We start from the raw sequence: 19635 nt of genomic DNA, 5'->3' as shown, positions 1-19635 counted from the left end.
TTTAAAATCTCAGGCATAGAAGCAAACCAGTCTAATAGAGGAGGTGGTGAGGGCACTTTCTGAGAGATTCATCTTTGACAAGTCCTTGGACACTGAAGTCAGTTTTCCCCACTGTGCTTTGACAACTACAGCTTCTTCTAAACCATACCTGGCTTCTTGGATCTCTACACAGGTATTCAGGTAATCTAATACTGACAGATATAAATATAACCCCCCCACAGTTACGGTCACTTGATACAGGGTTTGTGGAAAAAAAAAAAAAAAAGTTTTTCTCTGGGTGGCTTGGAAAGCTCTGGACTTGGCAGAAGTGGAGGAAAGTGCACCTGAAATTCTGCTCACACCTCTCTGGACAGCACAGGGCAACTCCTGTTCTCTGTGCCAGCTGCAAAGAGGAAATAAACTGCACCCCAAAAGCACTAAAGACATTTTGGAGGTAAATGTCTAGAAATAAGTAACTGAATTTTGTGGTTACTAAAAGCATAAACTTGTTCATAGCTTAAAAAAAATTAAAAAAAAAAAACACAGCTGAAAGGTTTCACATGCTGGTGACTCGCAAACTCTAGCTCCACAATTCTCTTAGTTACGGTAACTCACTGGTGCAGATGTTTATCAGTCACCTGTCAACACCGTGACTCAATGTGTATGAAACTCACGGGGTTTCACTGCAGAGGCAGAAAACCAGGAGCTCACGTTTCTCTTCTAAAAGACTCCAAAAGGTGTTAACGAACCACAAGAGTGTAACTGCTTCCAGCCCGCAGCACCGCTCGCTGTCCAGCCTCGCATGGAAGGAAATAAAATGCTGCAGTACTTTTGGGTGACTCATAAAACCAGCTCCAGGCAAGTGAAAGATGTGAATAAATTGGAATTTGAGTAGAAAAAAAAATAACAACAAAAGCAAAAGTAGGCAAGACTCCCTAAAAATTTTGGTGTTAAGAGTCACTGTTGTAAAGTAAGATAAAGAAACATGATGTATGATCACAGGATTGCGGAATATCCTGAGTTGGAAGGGACCCACCAGGACCATTGAGTCCAACTCCTGAGTGATCACTGAGGGTCTCACAGTGCTCTGTGATTCCACTGTCCTGGTGGATTTTATTTAAGGTCCCTCAGGAAAAGGGTCTGAAGAGGGGCCTGGTGCAGAGGTGAAGAGTCAAATGCAGGGTTTGGTGGTCCCTGCCCTTGTGTGGGACTTGCACTGGTGCACACGAGGCAGCTACTGGGGATGGAAATGTGAAAAATAAAGTGGGTGAGACTCCTGGTGCTTGTCTGAATCTCTGCAGAGCCCTCCAATTATAATAAAGGGTTTTTTCTTCCAATCAATAGACTTCATTCAGAGAAACGAGCCAAACAAAGATGCCTTGTTAGTGTATATCCCTCTCTCTGCTTCCTGACTAAATGAGACATCAGCACTCATTCCCAGATTTCCCAAAGAATCCCTGCACTGGCCTGGCAGATCCGAGCTCTGACAGAGGCAGGTCAGAAAGGCACAGGAGTCAGACCAAGGTCGGACAGCCTGCTCCTGGAAACATCCTTCCCAGGGATACAGAGGACTGAGGGGGGAATGTTTGCACATGTAATTTAACAAGAAAAATCACATAAGTCCTAGAAAACCAGCAAGTTTCAAAAATTGGTTATTTTGTGCCTTTAAGTGATCTGTGATGGGTTTTCTGGCTTCTCCATGCAATCACCTGTGTGTGCAGTGCCTGTTCATGCCATCCAGCACTAGCACAAATCCCAGAGGATCTGGGCCACACAGGAACTCTTTGGCTCACAGAGGAAACCCCAAACCCACTCGTTCTTCACGTTAGGTTCACGCTGAGGGGGTGCATCCTGCTGCAGACGTGTTTAATAAAATACATAAAGGTCAAACTGGTGGTGATTGCACAATGAGAGAGCTGAAAAAATGCTAAAATAGAGGAAGCTAAAGGATTACAAACCCATTTGCATTAGTATTGCTTTTTGAACCACAGCAAGACATGTAAGGGCCAAGCCCCACAGGCCCAGTTTCAATCCTGAGCACCAAAGAGACTCAGATGGAGTGTGCTGGTCTGGCTATGCAGTGGGGTGACCTTTAGAAAGCCACACTGATGTAAAATAAATAAATAAATGAGACCAGTTTTCATAGATGAAAGCCCAGTGCTACCTACCAAACCCACTAAGAGCTCCATTACCTTCAAAAACTGAGTTGGTTTCTTGTGTGATGCATCCATCTGCTCACCTTTACCTGGGATGGATCCAGCTGCATAGCTTTACCTGGATGGATCCAGCTGTGCAGCTTTACCTGGATGGATCCAGCTGTGCAGCTTTACCTGGATGGATCCATCTGCACAGCTTTACCTGGGTGGATCCAGCTGTGCAGCTTTATCTGGGATGGATCTGGCTGCACAGCTTTACCTGGATGGATCCATCTGCTCACCTTTACCTGGATGGATCCATCTGCACAGCTTTACCTGGATGGATCCAGCTGCGCAGCTTTACCTGGATGGATCCAGCTGTGCAGTTTTACTTGGATAGATCCAGCTGCTCACCTTTACCTTGCTCTGGAGTTGGTGCACCCTGTGCTGGGGGTTTGGCTGCAGCAGCCCTGCCTGCCCTCCCAGCCCCAACCTCTCCCACATGGGCCCCACTTGGAGGGTGAACTTTATATTGGGCCATAAAAAAAAACAAAACACTTTTTACCTCATGTAACCCTTCAAAGAGCACAAATAAGGCTTCATCAGCACCAATATTATATAAGTGCTGACTAAGGGTTTTCCTTAGGACAGGGTTGTATTTTATTCATAGCTTTACCTGGATGGATCCAGCTGTGCAGTTTTACCTGGATGGACCCATCTGCACAGCTTTACCTGGGTGGATCCAGCTGTGCAGCTTTATCTGGGATGGATCTGGCTGCACAGCTTTACCTGGATGGATCCATCTGCTCACCTTTACCTGGATGGATCCATCTGCACAGCTTCACCTGGATGGATCCAGCTGTGCAGTTTTACCTGGATGGATCCATCTGCACAGCTTTACCTGGATGGACCCATCTGCACAGCTTTACCTGGATGGACCCATCTGCACAGCTTTACCTGGATGGATCCAGCTGTGCAGTTTTACCTGGATAGATCCAGCTGCTCACCTTTACCTTGCTCTGGAGCTGGTGCACCCTGTGCTGGGGGTTTGGCTGCAGCAGCCCTGCCTGCCCTCCCAGCCCCAACCTCTCCCACATGGGCCCCACTTGGAGGGTGAACTTTATATTGGGCCATAAAAAAAAACAAAACACTTTTTACCTCATGTAACCCTTCAAAGAGCACAAATAAGGCTTCATCAGCACCAATATTATATAAGTGCTGACTAAGGGTTTTCCTTAGGACAGGGTTGTATTTTATTTTCTTTAAAGGCAGGTTGATGAAATAAGACTGGCCAAGAGGGTCAGGTGTTTGCTGAAACCCAGAACCTGCCCAACTAGTATTTAAGATCCCCAACATGCAAAACTCTGATCATGTTCAATTAAATGCAAAGAAAGTACTATGGAAACATCTGCTTGCTTAAAAATTACCACAAGAAAGGATTTGATATTTTTTAATCATAGACAAATTTAATAGGATGACTAAGAGAAATCCAATACTTTTCTGCCTTTAGGCCTTATTCCACACATGAATCCTGCAGGAATCTTCAGCTCCTGCTGAGAAAACATTAACCTTCCTATTCTTTGCCTGTTCTAGATCCTAGCAGAGAACATTTCAAATACATAGCTACAGAAATGGCACGTGGAAGCTCATAAAACATATTTATAAATCACCTACATAAAGACACAAGGCACAACAGTAGCTTCCACCCAGTTTAAGCAACCAACAGAATAAATCCTTTTTATTTTAATCAACCCCTTACAACGAATTGCTAAAACCCCATCACAAAAATCAGTGTTACTTAATTTTTTTTTTGTATTAGATGCTAAGCTTGAGCAGGATATTTAAAAGAAGCAGAGGCATTGTACTGTTTGTTACCGACCCACACGTATTTAACTGTTGCAGATGAAAAGGGGTTTTGTTCTTACCAATAAATTTCTGAGGCATTGAGCTTTTTCTCTTTGCCACGTTGCTCGCTAGCCTGTCCAGCACAAGGGCTCTTTCAGTCCCCATCTCTGCCTTGATGTGCCTTGCCTCCACGCTGGCTAGGTTGGAAAATGTGAAAAGGAAGGAAAAAAAAAAAAGAGGAAAAAAAAAAAAACACAACACGTAGGTGAAAAGGAAAAAAAGAAAGATTAAAAAAAAGGAAGAGCTGACTGGTTTAATCTCCAATCGGCCACATAACTGGAGGAAACAGTTTGGAGATCTAATGCAAAGCTGGTTTTGCTTTTTCTGTCATTCCTGCTCTCTGGGCACCCGTTGTGGTCAGTGGCAGCACAGCCCTGAGCTCACTCAGGGGGAGCACAAACCAGAACTGTCGTCAGCGAGAGGAAGTAAATGAACTGGCTGGAAGGTTGATTAAATTGCAGATGGAGAGAGAAGCTCCGCTGGCCTTTCTTTTTTATTCTGAGTAAGGCTGGGTGACACCTGCACACTCAGTGTTTCGAGCTGCAGGAGGAGACACTCAGTGTTCTTGCTTAACTTTTCAGATATCAGTCAGAGATGTCTTAACGAACCACTAAGAAACTTGTATGATATCTATCAGTGTTCCAGTAAAAAAAAAGCAATAAAGCCTTTCAAAATTCAAAATTTCTAACTCTTTTTTCCCCAGGTGTTACTGTCACTTTATATTTTTTCCCTAAATGCTACAGCTAAAACTAACTATGACTGTTTCTTCTGTGTTTTAAAGCTTGTTACAACCTCCCAAATTTCTAATTTTTGGAAAAGTACCTGTGCCCTGTGATGAGTCCTTTGGGATTGGGCCTGTTAAGGCTCTTCCCATTTTCCAGAGCTCTGCTAAGCAGTGCCCAGCACTGCACAAAAGCTGTGCTTGCTCTCAGCTCCTGGAGGCTGCAGAGGCCTTGAGCTGGAGAGCTGCCACCTCATATCGCTACTACCACACTAATACTGATCATAACTGCTGTGGCTTCCCCCCCAAACCCTGCTCAAACCTCAACAGCACCCATCTGGACTGGTAGTTTTATGTCAAAAGTTATAATGAAGAGTAAACTCATTGCTGAAATAGTGGCAGGCATCACTGTGCTGAGAACTGGACACATCTTAGTGGACTGCCCGAGCCTGTAGGAGATGGGATCTACAAGGTGAGGACAATGAGGGGTGATTTACTTTCCCAAGGTGGTATAAAAGGTTGGATCTCACTGTGAAAGAGTCCTGGTTGTTGTGTTAATGTACATACACCAACAAATCTAAATGTAATATCATGGAAATATGGAATGATTTTAGTTGGAAAGGACTTTGAAGACCATCCAGTGCCCCCCTAGCATGGTCATGGGCACCTTCCATTGTCCCAGGTTTCTCCAAGCCTTGTCCAACCTGGACATTTCCAGGGATGAGACAGTCACAGCCTCTCTGGACAGCCTGTGCCAGGGTCTCACCATCCTCCCAGGGAAGAATTTCTTCCTACCATCCCATCAACCCTGCCCTCTGGCAGTCTAAAACCATTGTCCCTTCTCCTGTCACTCCCTGCCTGTATAAAAAAATCCTTCTGCCTCTTTTTTATAACCCCCTTAAGGCACTGGTAGGCCAAAATGAGTTCCCCCTGAATACATGAAGCCTAACTTAAATAAGAGACAAGCAGTGCTAGAGGAAAGAGATAGGAACACTTTGATATTTCAGTCCTGCTAAACAGATTTATTGAGTATTGACTTCAATTTCTGTTTGCCCAGCAGAGCAAGTGCTGAAAGTGCAGCTTCATCCTTCCCAGCCCTGTGCAGCCTTTCCCTGAGCGTTTCAGTCTGTCCTCTGTACCTGTTTGTCAGTGCTGCTCCTGATAACACCAGTTTCAGTCAGCACAAACCATGACTCACCAAACCTCAGCCAGAACTATTTGTTCGTGTTTGTTCAGCAGTTTGAAAACGTGAAGTGTTTTCAGAGGTACTTGGTGCCACGAACACTGGCTACAAATATGAGTCAGGGAGGATGGGATAACAGGGCCTGGCTTGGTCACAGTCCTGGAACCTTGGGATGTACGTGACAGCCAGCCCTGTGCAGGGCATGGAGTGCCTTGAAGGTAATAACACACTGCTCTTCTAGTCTCAGTTTTATTCCAAATTACTCCAGTGTGTTTGGAGGTTCCCATGAATGTATTCATCCCTGCTCTCAGCATGAAATACCCAGACTCGATGTAAGAGCTGCACGAAGTGAGACAAAACACCAGGTTAAGGTGACACTCTGACGGGAAGGAGGGAGGTAGAAAGTAATCACCTGCTTGGGCTTGGGCCAAAAGCTCTAGTTTGGTGTTGAAAATTATAGGGTTTTTAATTTCAGGACTTCAGTTTAATTCTCGTGCTCCAAAGCCTGGAATATGCAGCTTTATATTAACTTTAGATGACTAGTGCAAGGTTTAAACTACCCCCAACCCCACAGTCTCATAATCTTGGCTGGATCATTGCACAAGTCATTAACAACAGTAATCTAAATTTTAAAAACCCCAACAAATGGTGTACTCAAAAATGTACCTTTTTCTTTGTAAAGAAAAAAGAAAGAAAACACAATTCACCCATACCATAAAAGCAGCTCCCTGATCCCTGCCAGTTCTTTGGTTTTATGATTTTGTTGTTCTAGTTCCTCTTTTCCTCAGTCTTTAGTCCAGGAGTTGCACTCTGAGGAGCCATGGGTTGCTCTAGTAAAGCTTTAATTCCACATTTTCACAGTGTTTTTCCTTATCCTGGCAGGACTCAGCTCAGAGCTGCTCTCAGCCCTCCCAGCCCCAGGAGCACACTGGAAGCTGCACGTAGCACATCAGGGGTGACTTGTCAACATTATTTATGTGCCACCAAGGGAACTTTAATTGTTGAATTAATGTCAGGAGGGCAGATGAGGGCTTCCTGCAGGAATAACAGAGCCTTTCCTCGGAGGAGATCTGCAGAGACAGTAACTATTGACCTACATAACATGATCTGGGATTCCTGTAGAATCCATCTTGCAGTTTCATGCTTCTCTGCCCTTTTATTTTAATGCTGAGGGTCTTTGCCTTCACATTAAGATTTTTGACTCCTTGCTACTGGCTATTTTTTCCTAAAGAAAAAATAATTTCTATTTATGGGCCACAAAAGGTCTTTGATGACATTTCCACAACCTGGCCTTAGGGAAACAATGTCTGCTCCCAGGAAGATGAAGGTGGTTATACAGGTTCTCATCCACAACAGTGCTCTCTGTACCCAGAAACTAACTGAAAATTATCTCATCCAACTTTTTCTTCTGGATCACATATTAAACAATCCAAGAATAATATTTAGCATTTAGGAAAAAGTTTTTTAATCACTCCAAATTCTCTAAAGACTTCTCAAATATAGAGAAGTAATCATACTGTGTGTCCTTCTTAAATTCTCCCTCTGGATGATTCCACTGCACATGGTGATTTAAATAACTAATTATCTCACTGTAACATGGATCTAAAAATAAAATTCAGGCTGGACTGACAGAAATGGTCAAATGCTTCGCTCAAAATTACACTGAGAAAAAAAACAAATACAGAAAATCCAGGCTTCCAAAGCACTGAATAGCAGCCTGGGATCTTAGGTTATCCTGCAAGCTCAGGGCTCTGATGGCTCAACTGCAGGGTCAGAAAGCCAAAAAAAAGTCTCTGAGGATGCTGAAAGGAACTCTGCAGCTCAAATAAATCCCCTTGGTCAGATCTGATCACTGGCTCTGGAATTACTTGGGAAGTTGAGCTCCTAAGCATGGAATTTTATATGGTGTAAAGATGGGGTTGATCCCAGCACTTTTACAGCTGGGAGCCCCTCTCCTGCTCAGCCAGCACCAGGGCTGAGGATGGGCTTCCCTGACCCCCCTGAGAGGTCTCCATGCTGCTCCCAGTGCTGCTGCCTGTCCCAGTGCACATTTCAGGGTAAAGTATTTCCAGAGTGTTCTTTCCTGCCACTGTGAATTTTCCATTAGGAAGGACTCCTTAGGTTGTCCTGTGGGTGCTGGGTGAGGAGCCACCTCTCCAAAAGGTGCTGTCCCCTGGCCACCATGGGTTCACTGAGTGGTTTGGCTTGGGAGGGACCTTAAGGATCACCTTGTGCCACCCCCCTGCCATGGACAGGGACACTTTCCTCTAGCCCAAGCTGTTCCAAGACTTGTCCAAGGTGGCCTTGAACACTTCCAGGGATGGGACATCCATCTCTGGGCCACCATGTCACCCTGCAGCTGGAGAGAGAGCGGCTGCTGTCCCAGCCCCACCAGCGCTCACCCTGCACTGAGCTGTTCCCATAGTGTGGTTTCTGCCACACCAACCAATGTGAGTAGAATTTTTAGAATGTGCAGATAATGTTAGCAAAGCCCTCAAGTACAAAGCTGAAATTAGAGGCATTGCTTCCTGTAGCATCTCTGTGTGGTCACTCAAGAATGGAGAGTGGAACGGAGTTGGGTGATTGTGCAATGAGAACAATGTCAGAGAGATGGTTATCAGGGACAATGCTCCAACTATATTGTTACATGAAACTTCTCTTTTAGAAATATTTTCACATTTAGAACATGCAAGCATGGCACTGAAAAACAAATAGAATGGTTACTACTGTCCTGATGCTTTTATATATTTTAAACAGTTATGAATGATGGCATGTAGAGCACTTTTGTGTCTAAAGATGGCTCCATGTGAGAATTATAGAATTATGGAGTGGTTTGAGTTCAAAGGGACCTTAAAGGTCATCCAGTTCCACCCTCCTGCTGTGGATAGATACACCTTCCACAAGACCTGGTTGAGAAGCTTGAGGGGAATTCAGAAAAACACCAAAATTCAAAGTGATGCAGAGAAGTAGGGAAAGGATCAGTAATGGAAAGAGGATGTTTACTAAACGCAAATGCAAAGTGCTACACTTAGGGGGAAAAAAAAAGGAACTTAATAAATGACCTCCTGAGAGTCTTTCCAGCTTTCCCTCTCCCTGGTTCTGCCACCCAACATCCTGTTGATACCAGAGAATTAGATGGAAATGCCCCAGGAGTTCTCATTTTTCATAAAATTTCCTAACAACACTGCAGTAAGGGTGTGAAGGTCTCCAAGGGGAGCAGCCACCTCTTGGCCTCTGGGAATTTGCATTTCCTGTGACCAGTTAAGGCTCCCTGCAGTGCTGCAGCAAGGACTGCACCACAGGCTTGGGATAAGGGGGGAATGTTGCTATTCTGAAATGCATCTAAACCATGGGAACAGTTTCAAAGCAGAACTCTGCAGCAGGTCTCATGTTTTCCATTTTCACAGGTGGACATGTTAGGTGATGGCCATGATGTAACACAAACCACTTTACAATGTGTAAGGGTTCTCACCAAACCCAAAACTTGCTGATGAGCTGATTATCAGTAACTTTTATGAATGGTCTAAGAAATGTGTCACTTACTGACAAGAAGAGAGCCCCCTCAAAACTATAAAACTCTTAAAAAGCTCTGTGAAACACTTTGGTAAATCATGGTTCTCTGGCAAGCTTTCTGTGTGTGTCACAAAGCCTGAAACACCAAGCTACACTATCTGCACAGTGTAGGGATTCCTGTACCCAAGGTTTCATCACATACCAGTGGCTCTTCACACTGATTTTCAGGCCTGGCTTGTGATGATTCCTGCAAAATCTTGTCCTTACTGTTGTGGATAGAGTTATTAGGAAGAAATTTCTCCCTGTGAGAGTGGTGAGGCCCTGGCATAGTTTGCTCATCCCTGGAAGTGTCCAAGGCCAGGCTGGACAAGGCTTGGAGCCACCTGGGAGAGTGGATGGTGTCCCTGTCTACGGCAGGGGTGAGGGGCACTGGGTGATCTTCAAGGTCCTTTCAACCCAAACCCTCTGAGATTCCATGTTTTCATTATTTGGTGTTTTTTCAAGGCTGCATAGCAAAAAATGGGAGTCTGAATTCTGAAACTGTGGCCTCATCTCTTCTTAGATCAGTCACAGAGTTCTTTGGGAGGTCACAGCCACTCCTTGACTGTGGGAAGAGCAATTTTTTCCTGACTTGCTGGTGTGTTGTGAGATCCAAATCACACTATTCATTTTAGGATTTCAACAGTTCAGGTGAAGCAGGGACAAAGATTATGGTGATTACTTTTCACTGAAGTATTTTGGAAATGCAGCACTGAGACTGCAAAATGGAAAATAAGAAAAGAACATGTTTTGATACATTTCATCTTTTCCAAAGGCAGCTCTATATTCAAAGCAGCCCTTTACCTCTCACTCCCTCCTAAGCTGATCTGTCAGTGATTTTTGGGATACCACTCCCTTTTCATGCCCTGGATCCAAGCCACTAAAACTGCTGCAAATTCTAACAGTTCTTATTCTAAAGAAAAGGAACCATCAAACACACGGTTGTCAACAACTCATCCTGTAAAATGAGCCACATAACAGCATTAATGTAGGAATAATTTAACTCACTGAGCGTCACCTCCAGAAATGCTGGGTACAAAGTATTTTAGATGTTTTACACAAAGTAACAGTTAAAGAAAAAAGTGATTAAAGCAAAAGCACTCCCTAACCACCAGCCTGAGGGCTCCGATGAACCAGCCCCTTTAGAACATTATAGCCCCTCAGGTTACTGAAAAGGAGTGTAGGAAAAGCTGTTGTCAGGCTGTGGGTTAACAGCTCACCAGATGCCCTTTTATAAACCCTGCAAAGCACTGAAACCCCAAAACCACTGCAATGTGATAAACTCACCAGCCTCACACATGCCAGCGTTCTGCAGGTAAGTCCGGCAGCGCTCCTTGTGCTCCTCTAACGAGCTCCTCTGCTTGTAGCTCCTTCCACAAAACTCACATTTATATGGCTTCTCCACTAGAAAAAGAAACAATAAAATAATTTAAATAACCACAAGAGATCACTAAAACACTGTCTTGCTTGAAGTGTGTGGTTATAGCATTGTGCTGGTGGGGGACAGCATCACACTGTTGGTCTTGATTAAATCAGAATTTCATTTATCCTCGGCAGATAAGCTCATTTTAAACTTTGATTCTTTGTGAGGTTGAACTTTTTCTGTACAGTGCAGTGCAGAAATAACACCTATAATTTAGAATCAATGTTTTCTTTCTGAGCCCATGTAGAACACAGGATAAAGACAAATTCAAGGGCAAGCACAGCCTGGCTCCTGCAGAACTGGGGTAGCTAAGATTGAGTTATACCTGACTTGAAATCCAAGTCACCTCAGCTCTGTGCCTCCATTTCCCCATCTGTAAAATGGACAGAACACCCTACCAGGCTTAAGAAGAAACATCTGTTGAGCATTTTAAGAGATTCAGATGAAAGGCACTACACCATAGTGAGGTGGCAATAGTCATCTGCCTGCAATTGTGCTCCTGGGATTTTCCTCACAGCTTAGAATGGGATGGGAGGAAGCCCCAGCAAAGCATGTCTCACACTCTCCTCAGGTTCAGAGCTTGCTGGCGCAGCCAGCTGCACTGGTATGAAAATGAGCTGACAAGGTGGTGATGGGTCAAAGGTTGGACTTGATGATCTTGGAGGTCTTTTCCAACCAAAATGATTCTGTGATTCAGTGAAAATACCATGGGGTTATTTGTGCAAGCAGGTTTGTGGGCTGTGACATGGCTCCCGTGACCCCTCTCTCTGCACCAAGAGCAGAGCCAGTCCTGAGCTGGCTCCAGGAGCACCAGTGAGAGGTCACTGCTCTGTGTTGAACCTTTCACAGGCCGAGCAAACCTTGCTGACTGTCTTTTCCACACCGAGTGTCCCAGTGACACACATCCAAAACACATGGAGTGCCTGTGAAGTCACTTACCAGAATGTGTCCTTAAGTGACCCGTAAGCGCATCCCTCCTTTGGCAGGCATAACTGCACAGGTGACACTTAAAAGGTTTTTCCCCTGTGTGTAGTTTAATGTGGCGGAGGAGGTTTCCCTTCTGAGTAAAGGAAGCTCCGCACTGATTACACTGGAATGGCCGTTCACCTTAAAATGACATACAGAAAAGGACATTTAATGGTTACGTGGGTATCATGCTGTCCTCTGCCTTTTTGGAAGAGGAAAGAATGAGATATTGGATTGATTTCTTTCTATAGAAACACACAGAGTGCGGCTTCAGTGGGAGGGAGGTGCAGCTCTGGTGTCAGAGCTGCTTGTAGCATATGTAGGACTATGGAAAACACTGCACAGTTCTTCCATGGAAAGAAGAGCTCTGGAGGAGGCTGATTCCAACAACCCAGCAATTTTTAGAAGGAAAAAAAGTCTTATCTTACTGCAGGCTGAAAGTTAAGATGCTCATTGGTTTGTTGCCAAAGTATGGCACAGAGAGAAATTTATATACAGACTGAAAATGGCAGCACAAAACCAAATTAACTTTTGCTTTGTGCCAGAAATACTGCATTACATAGTGCCTTTCATCCAAAATTCTTAAAACGCCTCACCAACTTGCTTTTAATAATATTCAATCCTGATAAGAAGAAAGGTGGGTAAAGTGAGGCACAGAACAGTGAGTGACTTGATAAAGATCACATGTGGTGTCAAGGACGGAACAAGGAAACCCTGATTTTGATATCATTTTTTAAAAGAACTAGTCTAGATTAAAAATTATCTTATTTTCAGTACTCCAGCTCTTACAAGAACAACAGAGGGATATTTACCAGTGTGGCTACGCTTATGAACCATCAAGACATTGAGGCTAATGCAGGCTAATCCACAGATATCACAATTCATCTTTCCACTAGCTGGCCTGACGTTGTCATATGAACCCGAGTGTCTTTCCAGTTTAATGCTCTCATATTCGTTATATTCTCTGGGATATGTGTAAGGCAGTTCGGATTCTTCCAGGTTTTCCATTGGCTCGGAATTTAAAGCACTCTCCTCTCTTTCAGTGTATTCACCTTTCACTTTAATCACATCATCTGCAGGTAAAACAAAGCACAGGAGTGAAAAAAGGCTAATCTTATCCACAGTGAAGTACCTTAGGAAAAAAACGCACTAAAAATTATATAAAACAACAGTATCAGACTTCCTAAAAGTTTTATTGAACTATGCAGATGAAGAAATGAAGTTGAGATGTGGAACTTCACTGGTCATGGACACAGTAATACTCACAGTGAGATAACCCTTGAAAGCAATTAACCTGCCTGGTAATTATCTTTGATGGAGAATTTCCTTCTACAGATTATGAATGTATAATACAGTACAAACATCTCCTGAAATTACTAGCCAGGGTTCAAAAGAAAACACTTTTTCACACCACTGTCAAGTATTATTTTTATAGAAATCAGCGTTTCAGGTTGCTTCTGTGAATTGGTAATCCAGAAAGGCACAAATTTAATAAGTAATTATATCTCATAACTTATACCTTCTTGTGGAACCTCTGGCGCTTAGAACAAGCCTAGGAAATATGTCTGATCAGTGTAGGACTCCCAGCTCCCTCATGGGATAGATTCTCACTAGTTAAGCCTAACAAATAATCCTAATTTTCACTTGCAAATCACAGTTTTTATCCATAGCTCTCAAACATGTGAGGAGCAGCTGATAATCTTGATTTATTATGTGAGTAAGACTAGCAGAGGCAAGGTAAGGGTTTCCTGATAAAAAAATGTATCCCAGAAATGCCAAAAGCTTTGCCTGAAGTAATTTTGTGAGGATGTGGAAAGAACCTGACACCTCCTGAAGACAAACATCCATGGATTTCAAACTGGTTCCTGGACCTGTAGCCAGTCCAGAGGAATCCAAAGGCATTGCCTAAATGAATGCAGCTGCATGACAAAGGTGGATGTAACAGGCAGCTAATGATTTACTAAAGAGTAAAAATGCAAGCAAATTGGTCACACTGTATAAACAGCTGATGATTCCCAGCTTAGGGTGCTGAATTTCCTTTCCACAATTAACTCAAACACTATGAGCACTTCCATTAAAATCTTTAATAACTGCCAGGACAGCTTTTTTTCCTGCTTAAAGCTGGCTGAGAAAGTTGGGGCTGTTCAGCCTGGAGAAGAGAAGGTTGTGTGGAGACCTCACAGCACCTTCCAGTGTCTGAAGGGGTCACAAGGGAGCCAGAGAAGGACAATTCATCACGAGCTGGAGTGACAGGACAGGAGAGAATATCTTTAAGGTGAAAGAGGGAAAATTGAGGCTGAGTATATGGAAGAAATTCCTCCCTGTGGAGGTGGTGAGGCCCTGGCACCGGTTGCCCAGAGAAGCTGTGGCTGCCCCATCCCTGGAAGTATCCAAGGCCAGGTTGAATGGGGCTTGGACCAAGCTGGCAGAGTGGAAGGTGTCCCTGCCCAGGGCAGGGGGTGGCACTGGATGAGCTTTTAGGTCCTTCCAACCCAACCATTCCATGGTTCTCTGACAGGAGACAGACTAAGGTTGAAACTCAAGTTGTGCCTCAAGCTAGCGAGTGAAGACGAGCAGCACGAGGTGCACCACACGGCTTCCTGTTTGAGCCTTGTTCTCTGGCCACCTGCTCCTCCCTCCAGCCGAGCATTAGACACTTCAATCTGGCACTGAATCACTTGTCCTTTCTCCAAAGTACAGAACATGAACTGCTGAATATGTATTAGCTCTGGTTCTGAGTAATAAACCACATCAAATGCTGAGAACAAACAATGGGTGGCAGTGAAAATGAGGTGGCGACATAAAAGCAACGTTGAAAAACAAAGATCTGGCAACCCAGAATTTCATAAAATCAGCATTTTCAGCTACATTTTAGGGAGAAAATCACTCCTCTGTCCTAACTGATTGTATTAAGCCCTGCCAATCTGTCTGACTTTGGGCTGAGCTGGGGGAAATAGGTGGGTGATGGTTTTGATGGTTTCTTTCTCCTGCACAAGACTCCCCACAGTGCAGAAAAGTCTGAGATCCCTCTCATGGTCTCCTTGGATGAGAATATTGATGGAAGAAAGGGGTTTTCTCTCATACTGTGTGTTTTTATCCCCTATCCTGGAAAATATTTGGATTTTGCTGTTGGGACTTGCCGCCCCAGTCCTGGATGAGCTCAGATGGGTTCAGATGTTTTCTCAGAGGGCCACAAAGAGCTCCAGATTCACCCAAAAATGGGCTGTTTTTCTTTGTGGATCCTTCAGTACCAGCTCTGCTTCACATCCCACAGATTCCTGCTTTCACAGAAACAGGGCTTCCTCTGCAGGTGCTTTCTGCTGCCAACTCCATGTCCAAGGGTGTGAGGGTGATCTTGTTATCAAGACTCTTTCAAAATTAGTTTGTACAACCATTTCCATTTTCTGAGGAAAAATGATTGCCAGTTGCTGAAAGCAGATTTCAACACCCATCCCTTTCCCAGGAGGGGAAAAAAAAAGAAAAAAAAAAAAAAAAGAAAAAAATTTTTGGTTGGTTGGTTGGTTGGTTTTTTTCCCTCTCAAAAGGAAGCCGTTCCAAAATAATTTGCTACATCCTGCCCAACATGGTAAAAGGAAGTACCCAGTGCAGCTGCACCTTGTTGGTGCTTTCAGAAACAATTTCAATTCCCACTTTCTACTTAACGTCTCACCTTTTCTCTGCATCACACTATGTTGTTCAGCAGTGGAGGCCAAGCTGTGACCTCCAACAGAGGCTTCTGTGCTGTTTGCTTCTCTTTCTCACCACAGTGCTTGGCTCACTGCTCCAGAGCTGTGCCAGGGTCTGTGTGGCACAGTGTGGGCACTGGTTTGAGCCCCCCATGGCACATCCTTGGGGACTGGTGTAAACTGGGCAAATCATCTTATGATTCCACCATGGAAAAGAATCACCTCTGCAGTTTCCACACTGCATGTAAGGCTTGTGTTTCCTTGTAGTAACAGAGGAGGATGCACCTGAGTTTTGATCAAGGCTTTTCCATCACTGCCTCTGCAAAAAGCAGGGGTTGTTTCAGCTGTCCATGGCATCCAAAGTTCAAGCGTTTTCCTGTGGGTATTTGAAGGATTTCCACGGGAAAATTCACCTTCTGATGATTTGGACCAGGAGAAGACACAAGGGAAGAGATTTTTTTAACCCAAATATAAATTAGGAGGGTTGAGATTTTTTCACCTGTGATGGTTTAGAGGCTCCTTCAGCTCCTGACAGCCAGACAGGAGACAGCTTTAGTGCAAAGCAATCTGAGGAAAAGATGGCTTGGCAGAGGCTGTACTAAAATTAACCAAGTGATTGCAGAGTCTAGAGCCACAAGTTACTTTTTCAGCTCAGAATTTTCTCTGTACTGGCATGCACAGGGAATACCATGTGATCAGGAGATTGGCAGCTGTGTGGAAGCTTTGTATCTGTCACTTAAAAATCATATCAACATATTTTATTAGGTCAGGGAGTTTCCAGGCTGGTCTGCCTTAATCAAGAGGAAGGAAGCTGTGACTTCATGTAGAATAGGGAAATTTAACTGAGGAAAAACACAATTATCCCTAAAAACACTAGCAAAGTTCCCACAGTGGAAAAAATAAGTGCTATCGTCTCTTCTATTAGGCAAGGAAAGAGGTTGTAAGAGAAAAACAAAACCAAAAAACATTCATAGAGTCCAAGCCAGGGAACTATTTTTCTTGAGGCAGTTCATGGAGTTAATATATACTGAGGAAAAAAAAAATAAAAAAAAAAGCTGCAGCTTTTACAGAACAAAGTGCTGGTGTGATGCGTTAAGGCTGATGCACATGGTTTCATTTCCTGGGGAGATGATTACAAGATGAAAGACATACTCCAGAGTAATATTTTTGTTTCACCTGAAACACTGTAAAAACAATGGGTTCTGGAAAAAATCCAAAATAAAGCTGCGGTGGCAACTTCAGACTGAGTCACCACCCAAACAGTGCTTGTGTGTGCTCTATAAAATGATAGAATCACAAAGGGTTTGTGTTGGAAGGACATTAAAGCTCATCCAGTCCCACCTCCTGCCCTGGGCAGGGACACCTTCCACTCTCCCAGGTTGGTCCAAGCCCCATCCAGCCTGGCCTTGGACACTCCCAGGGATGGGGCAGCCACAGCTTCTCTGTGCCAAGGCCTCCTCACCCTCACTGGGAGGGTTTTCTCCCATATATCCAACACAAAATTTCTCTTTTTCACCTTAAAGTCATTCCCCCTTGCCCTGTCACTCCTGTTCCTGTAGCAGAGCCCCTCTCTGCTTTCTTTTAGGTCCCTTCAGATAATGGATGGCTGCTCTGACATCTCCATACAATCCTTCCTCTCCAGGCTGAAAATACAGAAATAAAAAGTCAAGAGAGACAAATACTTAGGGCAAGTTGGAGGGTTTCTGAATTCTGTTTTCTCTGGAAGTTTCAGAAGGAAATCTCCCCAAATCCTCCATTTAATCTGAGATTCTGGCATCAAATACAGAGGAGAAAACCTAAGTTTTGTCCTGTTGTTAAGCAAAGTTTACCGGGAGCGATGGGAAAAGCACAAGGAATAAAACCCAGAAACCATTAAAGACAACGGCAGGAAAGGGTGATGTAGCTCAAGTGTTTTACAAGGAGTGGGGTCATAATCGTGAAATCCTCAGCACATGCAAAAAGTCAACTGGGTAACAAAGAAACTTAATCATCTTAATGTGGCATTTTAATGATGCTGCTGATTTGCTGTGCCAATTCAGAGATAATGAGCCCCTAATGCTACAGATGTTCAGCCAGACTAAAGGAAAAAAAAAAAAAAAAGGAAAAAGGAAAGCTTTTCTTGTATGCCATTTCCTAACTATCCAATTAAACAAATTGTGAAAGCATATAAATAGTTTACCAGGTTTTGACAGCTGTTAATGGGATTCAGATGCCGAGGAACAAGAAGGGAGTCGATACGGGGCATATTGGAGGGTTCTTGTGACTACCTGGGTTTGACAGGTATTAACTGATGATTCATCACTGTTATCCCCACAAAACCCTACAGACACGTGCCAGAGATGCTCCTCTTCCAGAATGAGAGATTCCTGTACCTAACCCAGCCTGAGAGAGAGGGTGGTGAAGCTGAAAAAGTCAGTGGAGTTTCCAAATTCAAGGCAGAATTCTGCGTGTTTGTGAGAAACACCTCAGCAATGGAATCAGCACACTGGGGGCAAAGATAAGCCATGAATAAAAAAATTCCATTATCCTTAGTGAATAAAGAGAGTCGTACATCCCATAAAAATTATAAACCAGGGAAAATAAATAAAATAAACAATGCTATGCCTAAGTTTTTTTTCCTCAAACAACACAAAGAAAATAATTACATGTATACACTGAGAATTTGGAGATTGTAACTAATGGGGAATTATAAAATGTGAAGTGACACAATAACAACATTTTTATTTTTAAATGAGGCAACACTATCAGAGTTAAGACAACTTTTCTCCATGTTTTTCTTCTACCCCACTGCAGATATCCATCTAGGGAAGGGAAAGGATTTCCAGCCTTTTTGGCCCACCCTGGTTTGTTTTCCCTCTGACTCCTGCTTTTCCCAACAGCTTTTATGAGATCATTGTTTGCCAATAAAGAAAGAGCAATCACCTCAGAGTAGAATTAACTTGCAGTCAGACAGCAAAGACAACCACCCCAACCAGGACAAGGTGACAAGAAATGCCCTTGCAGGGTGCAGACACTGGGCCTGTCCCATTCCTCGGGTCCCTTTTTGTGTCTCTACAGGCCAAAGCAGAGACTTCTGCACTAAAAGTCCCAAATATTGCATTTATTACTTGGGCATATTGGCTTTGGGTTTATTTTATCTTTGTGCCTTTTAGTATTTTCTTAGTACTGTTGTTCAATGGTCAATACAAAAAACTAGTGCTTATTTTGTTTAGATACTTTATAAGGCAGACATGAGGGGTAATTCCTAAATGACCCAGTGCAGAATGCACCTGGTGGAAATTTCACTTCTAAATATAGGAGAGAAAGTTTCATCATTCCCCTTTGTGGAGTGCAGGCTCAATGGTAATGAGTCTCCTTGGTTTTATTGTGACTCGAAACAAAAATAGAAACAAATCAAATTGAAATGCAGCACTGAGAATTGGGAAGAAAATAAAAAAAAATCAGCCAGGCATCATTTTCCAAGTGCTCAGATGTGTATTTTCTACTTCATTAATACCAGTGTCTATCATTAAAGCATAGTGTAATTTATCTAGTTGTACAATTAATTGCAAAGTAACAGCAACCAAACAACACACGTCGTTTCCAAGCTCATGTGAGTCAAGAAACTTGAATTATGTAACTGCTTCTTCAAACATCTTACTTAAAACAATGATTTTTCTTATAAAGATTAATATTCCTGTGGAAATCTGTGATTTCACACACAGTATTTCCCCTCTATTATAATTTTCTGCCTGATCATACTCCAGTGTTTTTCTAGGATTTTCATTCAAAAGGTTTCCAAATTATGTTGAAGTTATACTAACAGAAATAGGGATAAAGGAGAGATATTCCCCAAAACTGAGTGTTCCCAAAGCTGAGGACAAACTGCACAGCAATGCTGTGCAGCGCTGAGTTTAGAGAAGGAAATGGAATTTAACTTCATTTAACTGCATTTAAATGCTCTTAACTGAAACTACAAACAGAATTTGGGGAAGCAGAATGCCCTTCCCTGGGACAAATTGGGCTAAGGGCTGGAAAACTATAGCTAGTGTATGCTGAAACTACCATGGGATTGTATTTTGGCTGTTTAATTTTAAAAAGTGGCA

At 43.3% G+C, this 19635-nt stretch overlaps 1 protein-coding gene across 4 annotated transcripts in view; it reads right to left on the bottom strand.

Moving 5' to 3' along the window:
• The window catches only part of IKZF3 (IKAROS family zinc finger 3), a 34899-nt gene that overhangs the window by 2791 nt on the left and 12473 nt on the right, over window positions 1-19635 (bottom strand). For 2 of the 4 annotated variants that reach the window (XM_041463098.1, XM_041463097.1), the window contains exons 4-7: window positions 12677-12937; window positions 11838-12005; window positions 10763-10879; window positions 4040-4156 (exon numbers count right to left, since the gene is read on the bottom strand). In XM_041463098.1, coding sequence (XP_041319032.1) covers window positions 4040-4156; window positions 10763-10879; window positions 11838-12005; window positions 12677-12937 — 663 coding nt within the window. The remainder of the gene's footprint in view (window positions 1-4039; window positions 4157-10762; window positions 10880-11837; window positions 12006-12676; window positions 12938-19635) is intronic. The other 2 variants (XM_041463099.1, XM_041463100.1) reach the window with 2 other exon arrangements.

Source organism: Pyrgilauda ruficollis, unplaced genomic scaffold (genome assembly GCF_017590135.1).
Source record: "Pyrgilauda ruficollis isolate IOZ18807 unplaced genomic scaffold, ASM1759013v1 scaffold161, whole genome shotgun sequence".
Classification (NCBI taxonomy): Eukaryota; Metazoa; Chordata; class Aves; order Passeriformes; family Passeridae; genus Pyrgilauda; species Pyrgilauda ruficollis.
Note: the sequence above shows the minus strand (reverse complement) of the source record. Positions and strands in the feature narration are given on the sequence as shown.